Source organism: Manacus vitellinus, unplaced genomic scaffold (genome assembly GCF_001715985.3).
Source record: "Manacus vitellinus isolate BGI_N305 unplaced genomic scaffold, ASM171598v3 scaffold_10_pilon, whole genome shotgun sequence".
NCBI lineage: Eukaryota > Metazoa > Chordata > Aves > Passeriformes > Pipridae > Manacus > Manacus vitellinus.
In genome coordinates, this window is record NW_021938838.1 from 14,793,350 (window position 1) to 14,802,676 (window position 9,327).

General features: G+C 38.2%; 1 protein-coding gene across 1 annotated transcript in view; it reads left to right on the forward strand.

Moving 5' to 3' along the window:
* Positions 1-9,034, forward strand: part of URI1 (URI1 prefoldin like chaperone) — a 30,486-nt gene extending 21,452 nt beyond the window's left edge. The window contains exons 6-10 of the mRNA XM_008922740.3: positions 2,336-2,516; positions 3,099-3,366; positions 3,934-4,076; positions 5,686-5,944; positions 8,224-9,034. Of these exons, the coding sequence (XP_008920988.2) occupies positions 2,336-2,516; positions 3,099-3,366; positions 3,934-4,076; positions 5,686-5,944; positions 8,224-8,412 (1,040 nt within the window). The 3' untranslated portion in view covers positions 8,413-9,034. The remainder of the gene's footprint in view (positions 1-2,335; positions 2,517-3,098; positions 3,367-3,933; positions 4,077-5,685; positions 5,945-8,223) is intronic.
* The last annotated feature ends 293 nt before the right edge of the window (positions 9,035-9,327 follow it).

The following is a 9,327-nucleotide window of genomic DNA, read 5'->3' on the forward strand; positions in this document are numbered from 1 at the left end:
AAGAAGTAATTTTACATTCTGAAAATAGCATCACTTGGACATTTTTAGGAGGGGCAGTAGTTTGTGATTTGCAGAGGGCTGAGCTGGGCAGTTCACTGTTATGTTTTTCTAGAGTAAATCACAGTATTCTCTGTATGCCAAGGCTGACTAAGGAGGTGTCTCTCCAATGCGTAGATGTCATTGCAAAATAGGAGGTGTAGCATTCTGGGAAATGCTTCCCACTGTATTAACAGTGGATGCTGTGGATGCCAGGTCAACCTTTGTGCAACTTTTTTTGCATCTTAAACTTCTGTCATCACTGTTGTCCTCTGAAACCCTCTTAATTTTTGATGAAAATCTGTAAATGGGAATTACCTGTGTTTTCCCTCAGTACCAGTGTGTACTGAGATTGAGAGAGGAGTAAGTAAAAGAACAACTTAGTGATTATGTTGAAGCAGCCTGGGCTTCATTGGTTTTGTTCACGTGGAAATGGGCTGTATCTCTGAGGAAGACAAAAACAAGTACTCTGAACACCTCATTAGTTTGTTGTTGAGTCTTCATTTTCTGTATTTTAATACTTAACTTTTTTTCATTAGTGTATGAGGTTAATGGTGATGTGGTAACAATGAGAGAGCACAGTGGATGTTGGTATAGAAGGTGGTTACCCTCTGTTGTCTCTAAGATCTGACCTGGTTTCCTAACTGACAGAAGTGTTAGAATTAGGAGGGAAGATGACTGGCACGTTGAAGCACTTGCTGGTGTTCAGGAAGCCCTGTGCTTACCTTGGTAGTCAAGTCCGTGGTTAATACTGAAGGGTAACAGAAAGAAATTAGGAGGGCACAATTTGAAAATCAAATTGAAATAGATCGTTAACTAATCCTTCCAAATTTTATTTATTAATTTTGTAATTATACTGAATGAAATGCTCACAAGCTGCTCTGATTGCTTGGCTTACCTCAATTTATATTCAAATCTCAATAAAATACATTTCAGCCCTTTCTTAATGAGATGATGAAAAGTGCTATCCCGTGCAAGAGTAGGGGACACACATTCCAACATTACTTGCAGTCACCTGTTTGCTTTTTAATGTTGCTGTTGAATTAGTATTTAACTCAGGATTAAAGTATAAGCTGACGTATTTGAATAAGGATATGTTTAAGCCACGAGTTCTTAAAATTTAAAAAAAATATGGCCGCACAGTTGGTTAATGGAGATTTTAAAACTTGAAGGATGCTGAGCAACATCGTATTGGTGTTGATCAGAATCACAAAGCAGTGTCAGAAAGGCCCAGAGAGATACTGGAGTTCCCCCTGCACAGATGAATCATGGAGTGTGTTTGTGGCAGTGATGGAAGGGGATGGGTCTCACTCCTGTAAAGAGGTGCAGGAGCTGCATGGGGGTGGTGATGGGCAGAGAGCAGGGAATTCCCCTTGGGAGCCTGCCTGGGACCACTCAGAAACAGCCCCTGGGAGCTGATGGTGTTGTGGTGAAGGGGGGTTAAAGAAACAGTCCTGCCCTTCACCCAGACAGGGCTAAAGCATTAGTTTTGTTGGTGGGCAGTTTGTTCCCTATGTGCTAGACAGCACTCAAACAGGAAAAAGTATTCCCCATCCTCAATGGATGCACTGTTTTATGAGGTAGCAAAGCTTTTAAATGCCAGCAAGAACTTGTCAGTGACTATCATTTGCTCACAAGTGTGTATCTCAGGTCACCTCTGAAGCTTTAAGTGGGGTTTATATTTATTATTTCTGAAAGGCAGATTTATGTATGCTTTTCACAGTCTTTTTCACCAAATAAGTGATTCATAATGACTGGATTTGGGTCAGATTTTCTAGTTGACTCTGGAGATCATTTTTAATGGTCTTCATTGTCAATTTTAAAAAAAATCCAAAACAAAAAGACTCTGCTTTTTGAATATAGGTGACTTTATAAAAAGTGAGCTAGAGTACAAACTAGGTTTGTTTTCCCAGTTAATAAAATGTGCTGTTAATGGGACAGTGAACAAATGTCACATTCACATGTTGGTATCTATCAGAGCAAATCAAGATCTACTGTTTGGCACAAGAGGTAAAAAAGCCTACACTGTAATAAAACTGTCACAGGATCAGTGTCTCCTGCTTTGTAAATAAACATCTCTGCTTTGCCTCAGTATTTCTGTAACATCCGGAGACTATTATCCTGTGCTGGTGCTCTGGTTCATTGACAGTTTCACTTAAACAGTTAAACAATAATTTGAAATGGAAAAGTTCTACCCATATTCCTTAACTCCTTTGTGGTTTTTTTTTCCCCCAGTGTTTTTTGTTGGATTTTTTTTGCCAATTGCTTTAGTAATTGCGTCTTACTTTTTGTTACACAGGAAAATACCGAACTGCTCACAGACCTCATTCGAAGCCCAAAGTATCAAATGTTTTTGAGGTAGATTTTCAAGCAAATGGAGGTGATACAAAATCAATGGGCCGTTTTCAGTCAGAGGAGGAACTGTGGGCCCGCTTAGAAGAGCTCGAGAGACAAGAGGAGATCCTTGGTGAACTTGACAGGTACAGCACTGCTGTGGCACAGGCAGGGCTGGAGTTCAGAAAACTGTAGGGGTGTGATGCTTTTGGTACACACAGGATCTCACTGTGAGTGCAAACAGCTGACCAGACTGATGCAGTTAAAATCATAATAGGTGGAAGAGGGGTGGAACATGACAAAGCATGCATTGCAATGTCAAAGCTGCCAGAATCTGCCTCTGTGGAACCATGGCGGTCCAGCATTCTGGTATTTTATCTTAAAGAGGATAGAAGAGGGGGAAGTGAAATTCATTTCCCACAGGTTAGGAAAATCCATTGTTTCCAGTGTGGGAGTTACACATTTAGTGCTTAACAACACCCTTAGATCTGTTCTGATTCTGAAGCAATACATGTGTTGTTAGCCATGATGTCACAGTTTTGATATTTCCAGGTGACATGGAAAAGACCTAGTGATTGTTAGAGAGTACTAAGAAGTTCCACAGTCTGGCTAAAAATACAGCACCTGGCTAAAAAAAGTTAGGTTCAGGCTTGTTCATTATTTCACATGTTTGTGTCTCTCAAGAGCTTGAATTGCCACAGTTCACTTATATATTTTTCATTCCATAGGATGCCTGATACAGTTGAGACAAATGGAGAAGATGCAACCTCTTCTGAAGAGGAGAAGGAAGATAAGAGAATAGATCTGAATGGGACATATAGGGCAGAAGACTGTATTACTCAGGGCAACTTCCATAAAGAAGTAACAAATTCAGACTTGTTTGGGGGCCAAGTTAATGGCTCTACTTGTTATCACAGTGATGATGAAGATGACGTAGATGTTGGAGATAACTCTGTTCCAACTATTTTTTTCTCTCACACTGTTGAACCTAAAAGGGTTTGTATTTCATTATATTTTGTTCAAGAGGTTGCATAAAACATATATACCATAAATAGAACAGAAAATTCTAGCTCATGTAGATAAAGTAGAACGCTAACTGTAGGTGACATTTGGATATTTTTCAAATGCTTGAAACTCACTGTTTAAATCCTGCAGTTCAAATATGGTATTAAAAAAAATTATCTTCAAATGTCTAGCTTGCTGTTCTGGCTTCTGGCTTTGTAAAAGGGAGTATCCTGTCTAGGAGTTTTTAAAATTACTTTGTTCTTGCCTTGAAATTGACCTTTGAACAGCTCAGCTGTTGAGCAGAGTTTGAATAAGCAGATTGTCATATATTATATGCAAAATACGTGCACATTAGTGCAAAGAAATGCCCCAGCCTAGTGCAAGTGGTAGAGAATAAACAGTTCATACTGTGAATGTTACCATTCATACATTTGTTTAACTTATCTATGCTTCCTAGTCCCCAGCTGCTCGGATAGGAGAATGTCAGAAGCCAGTTCATCTGAAGCCTGGTGATTGTTGATTTTCTGGTCTAGACCGTTGTTTGTGTTCAATTTTCAGGTAAGAATAAACACAGGAAAAAATACTACTTTGAAATTCAGCGAAAAGAAAGAAGAGGCCAAGCGTAAAAGGAAGAACAGCAGTGGCAATGGCCACGCAGCTCCAGACCTGCCCAACATCAAAACCCCAGCAGACATTTACCGGTGTGTAATTCATGGCTTCGGCACATGAACTTCCTTCTCTTTTCACTTCTGTTCACCTGTGGTGTGAAACCAGCCCATGGTCCCCTGAAAGAAACAGCTGGAACCGAGTTTAGTACTTAAAAATGGAAGTTTATGGCTTCTGCATGGTTGCTGTTCTTGCATGTCCATAAAACATTTCTGAGCTTAACATCTCCTTTTCCAAATGGCAATCTATCGTTTACCTGCTTTTTCAGAGCTTCTGAAATTGAGGTAAATTTGCCAGTGCATCCTATGCTCAGAAAGGAATGCAGCAGTTATGTTATGCATTCTGGTTAATTCCATGTCATTTGCTTCTGTGTTTGTTTTCAAACCGATCAGATCTACCACTTTTAATATCCCTCTTTTCCCAGTTACTAATTTTCTGGGGTTTGCTTCTTCCTTCCAGTATCTTCAGAACATATTTAGGTCTTTGTTTGCCTAGTTTCTCTTGCATTTTTTCTCCCTGACTTCAGTACATCACTATCTCTATTCTACATAAAAATTAGTGCTCACCTGTAGGACACCCACACACAGCTTGAAAAACAGTGTTTGGCTTACAGGATTGTATACAACACTAAACTAAGGTGACAGGAGAGCTAAACAAGTATTTAGGTTTGTAAAGATAAACACAGACACCTATTAGATTGGTTGATTAAGTGCTTGTGAAAATCACACTGCATTTCTATGTCAGTGTATTTGAGTACCTAAATATATTAAAAAACGTGTCACAAAGTGTGAAAAGTAAAACCACATCCTGTAATTGCAGCTGCTGAGGCTGAAGTAAAGGATTCTTTCGTGGTGTTCTCCCTGAGCTATGTGAGGGAACTCCATTTTCTGTGGAGATATATTCCCATAAGTGCCTGATGAATAAAGCTGTTAGAAACAAGTAACACCCTTAAAACTCATCCAGTCATTGGGCTCCTCCTTTATGAGTTTGATAAAGTTGGCATTGTCTTCTCTTTCTCTTCCATCCAACCCTGACTTGTTTAAGGCATGGAGATGAAGTACAAGCTGTAGGAAGAGCTGGTTTTGTCAGTTTACAGTCTGTTAATACTTGAAAAGTGTCTTGCTGTTGATATGAACTTAAAAGCTGATTTTTAATTTTTTTTTTTTAACTTAAAGCAGAATATGACACTTGTCAGGAAAAAAGCTCCATCCTTTCCACCTACAATGAATGTTTTTTGTTTTTTTTTATTCTACATTTGACAAGGACTCAACTCTAGAATACCTTGTGACATTGTGATCTTCTTTACAGAAACAACCCTGATAATCATTTAGCTTACCTTTCTTCTAACTTTTTGTAACTCGCATTATTCTGTTTTCTAACATTTTTCAAAAAGCTATACATTTTCTGCTGAAAGAATGTACCACCTTAATGCTTGAATCAAGGGCATAACAGCATTTGCTCTGCAGAATTGATTCTTGTGCACTGGTAAATAAAATGCCTCAGAAGGTACAGCATTGTGATTCTGCGGCAAAAAAGTTGGAAAAGCACATCGTAATTAATTTGTACAAAAGACAAAGCAAGATCACTGTAAATTTGTCATCTGATCCTGAAATGGTTTATTAAAGCTAACATTTTCCTTTATAGAGTCTTTGTTGATGTTGTGAATGGAGAATATGTCCCTCGTAAATCAATTTTGAAGTCTCGAAGCAGAGAGAACAGTGTTTGTAGCGATACCAGTGAGAACAGTGCTGCTGAGTTTGATGACAGACGAGGAGTTCAGAGGAGTATTAGCTGTGATGAAGCTACTCAGAGTGACAACAGCGAAGGCATACTGGAGGAAGAGGAGGAGGAGGGGCAGCAGCAGCTACTGAAAAAGCTTCCTCCCTCTTCAGGGACAACTGAGGTACAGTTTTTAATTAATTATTGATTGTTGGCAGGGATAAAAATGAGAAATCTAATGACTGTAGTTGCCTATACCATGAGTTTGATTTCTTTAAAATAATTTTCTAACTCCTACCTAGTTTGCTTCAGAAGGACATTATCAGGTGACAGGCATCTGTCACACACATCCCAGGGACAGAGGGGAGGAGCAGTTCAGGTGGCTTCTCTGATACCTGAAGCTCTTCCATGAAGATCCCACAAAGTAGTCACTTCCTGGTGTTACTGAAACCAGTGTTCTGTCTGCTGGGTCATCCTGAACATTTCACTGCAGGACATACAGCAAGATTAAAAATAAAAAAGAGAAAACTCTGTGCTTTGTAGCTGATGAGAGAGAAGAGTCGATTCTCTCACCTGTGTCGCACAGCTAATAGACAGCTAGTTTCCAGTTGGTGGTTTTTAAGTTTTAAAACACGTAGATATCAGCTGAGTCATTATTTTGACTTGCCAATAGCAGAGAAATTGCCCAGTGGAAGGAAGCGTTACACTGCTACTCATCCCATTCCAGGCTGGGGCCATTAGTGATCCCAAACAAATCCATTTTCACATGTTTGAAAAGTTCAGAGCTTCATCATAAAGAAAAGAGACTGTACAGTATAAGGAAAAATTTACAGTGGTTTAGTGACCGGGTGAATACAAGAATTCAATGTAGAAATTCATGGCATAGCATATGTAAGAACTTAACACTAATTTTTTCAAACTAGATAAAACTTGAGTTTTCAGTAGTTCCCAATGCAATGGGCAAGTTCAATGAAAACACTATTTTTAGAAAAATTATTTTTTGACAAGAAATGAAGTCCTCATAAAAGCTATTGTTTATCATCATTTTTCATACAAACAGCTGTAGGGGAATCTAGGCAGGATGTGAAGATTCATGGTGGAAGATTTATCTGTACAGTTAGCACTTCACGTTGTATACTTCCTGGAATATATTTGCTATATTTTTATAAAACATCTAAGTACACTTTAGATGTTACCCATCAGTCCATTATCTGAATCTGACATGTTTATTCTCTACAATGTATTTTCTAAGTAACTGAAAGAGAGTGAGCAAAACACTCCAGTCAGACGTCCCTTCGTAAATGCTGTTGTTTTGCTTTAGTTTGTTTCTGTGGGTGTTTGAAGTACATTATTTCTCCATTATCATTTGCAACACGCTAACTTTTTTTTATTTCTAATTTTACCGCAGTCGTCTTAGTTTGTATTTTGCTTACCTGGTTTTGAAAATGAGCTGCTTGTTAGAACAACACAGTTGTGTACAGGCACAGCTTTAGGCACACTCTGTCTACTGGAGCAGAAAACAAAAAAACAGTGCTTTTTTGCAGGTCCTGCAAGAAAAGAATGGCTGGTTTGTTTTGCTTTGTTTTTCTTGGTAACTGAGTTATGAAAAAGCAGAACTAAGCATAGTGACTAAATCTGGTGTGCATTCCTTTGTGCCCAGTATGAGCATCAGACCTTGGATATGAACTGCTTCCCCTTGTCCTTGGGCATTCTGAATTTTCTGTTTTCAATACACAGTGGATGATTTGTTCTTAAATATGTTTATAAAAGTAGTTCTGAGCTGCTTGTTTCCCCGTGTTTTCCAAGAATCATCGTCATTTCTTAGCTAAGTTAAAAAGGATTAAGTCATATAATCAGCTGCATATAAATTATAATTTTTAAACATTACATGTTTTTATTAGACCTTTTATAGAGAGAAATAGTTGGAAGCAAGTTTGCTGTTCTCTTAAGTATAAATTGCTTTCACCATTTTTTGATCATATTTGGTAAGGAGAAAAGAACAAACAAAATATGTGCTTGCCAGTTCATACACAGTGTGTCAGCTTGATGCAATTAGAAGACACTAAGTCATAAAACATGACGTATGATGGAAATGCTGACATACTTCAACTTTGCAAAGTCTCTCCATTTCTGATCCAAAATGAAACTGTGTATTACATCAGCTGTTTTATTTCTTGAGCATGTGTCAGTGAGGAAGCAAATTTTTAGATCATTTATGCAGTAGGAATGAGATTAAGTAGTACTTTTAAGACACTTTCAGTCATCTTTGAACAAGCTATATTTTGAGGTTAATTACAATTTGGTTACTTATGCAGGGAACAATCATTGATTTAAAGATATTTCTTTACTTTTGATTAAAAGAAATAACAATCCTAATCAGGCTAATATAGGGTAATGACCTTATGGGCATAGCCTCACATTTGCATTTTATTAGCTCATTTTGAGTATTCTCTTCTGTTGTAGGCATTTTCCGGAACTGTTATAGAAAAGGAGCCTTTGTCTCCCTCCTTAATACCACACCCAGTCATCGCTCACCCAGTCCTGCCGACCATTCTGGAGCGAAAATCAGAGGAGGTTTTGTCCGAGGCTCCAGAAGAAACTACTAAGAGAATTTCAAAATTCAAAGCTGCCAGGATGCAAAAGACTAACTAAGCCGGCTGAAGCACCAGTACTCTCGCCTAGTTTCACATCTCTTGAGGTTCTGTAGAGCTCCCTCTGTAACACCCAGCTAGTTAACAGGTCATCCAGTGGTAATTTGGCATCGGTTATCTCTGAAACTTTTACTGGCAACATTAAAAAAACAAACAGTTCAGCGTTGGAACACTTGAGTATTCACCTTATTTTGTCGGTTTCCCTGTGTGCTGTCAGCACCTTTGTATATGTTTGCCTTACGATAGCAGCACTTGGGTTCTTTTTCGAAAACTGTTCCTTACATACATTGTTTTTGTGTTTAAACCTAAATACAGGCAGTTTTGTGCCAGCTGTGAGGTTCTACATACCATATGGACCATTTTAAGGAAACTTTTCACATTTCAAATAGGTTCACCAATTATATTGCATTACTTGCTTTAGCATTTTAAGACACACTTGTATTCACATTGCTGTAGGTTTTGCAACTAGATGTCTGCTAAAAGTTTTTTTCCTTCTTTCAAACCTCTCTGATCTCTCACTGTACAGATCTGTAAAATTCCGGGTTCATGTACATTGCAGGGAAGTTTCTTTGATGGAAAAGGGTATTTTGTAAAATTAAATTTTCAGTAAAAAAGCTGTGAAAGTTGTGTGGGTTTTTTTTTTTTGCTTTACTACTAATTTGGAAACGCCACAGAGAGGTTTTTATTTTGAACTTGCATTTCTGGCTTGAAATGTTTACTACCACATGGACATAAAAGCAGTCCATTCTCTTCTGCCATTGTGTTTTAACCTCCTGCTAATGAATGTCCATGGAAATTGAATGCTCTTAAGGAGAGAAGCATAAACTCAGACTCTTGATTACAAAATCTCCTAGTTCTTTTGTATACTCAGAAAACATTGTAATTGTCTTGGGAATGCCCAGAGGGAGTCAGCACT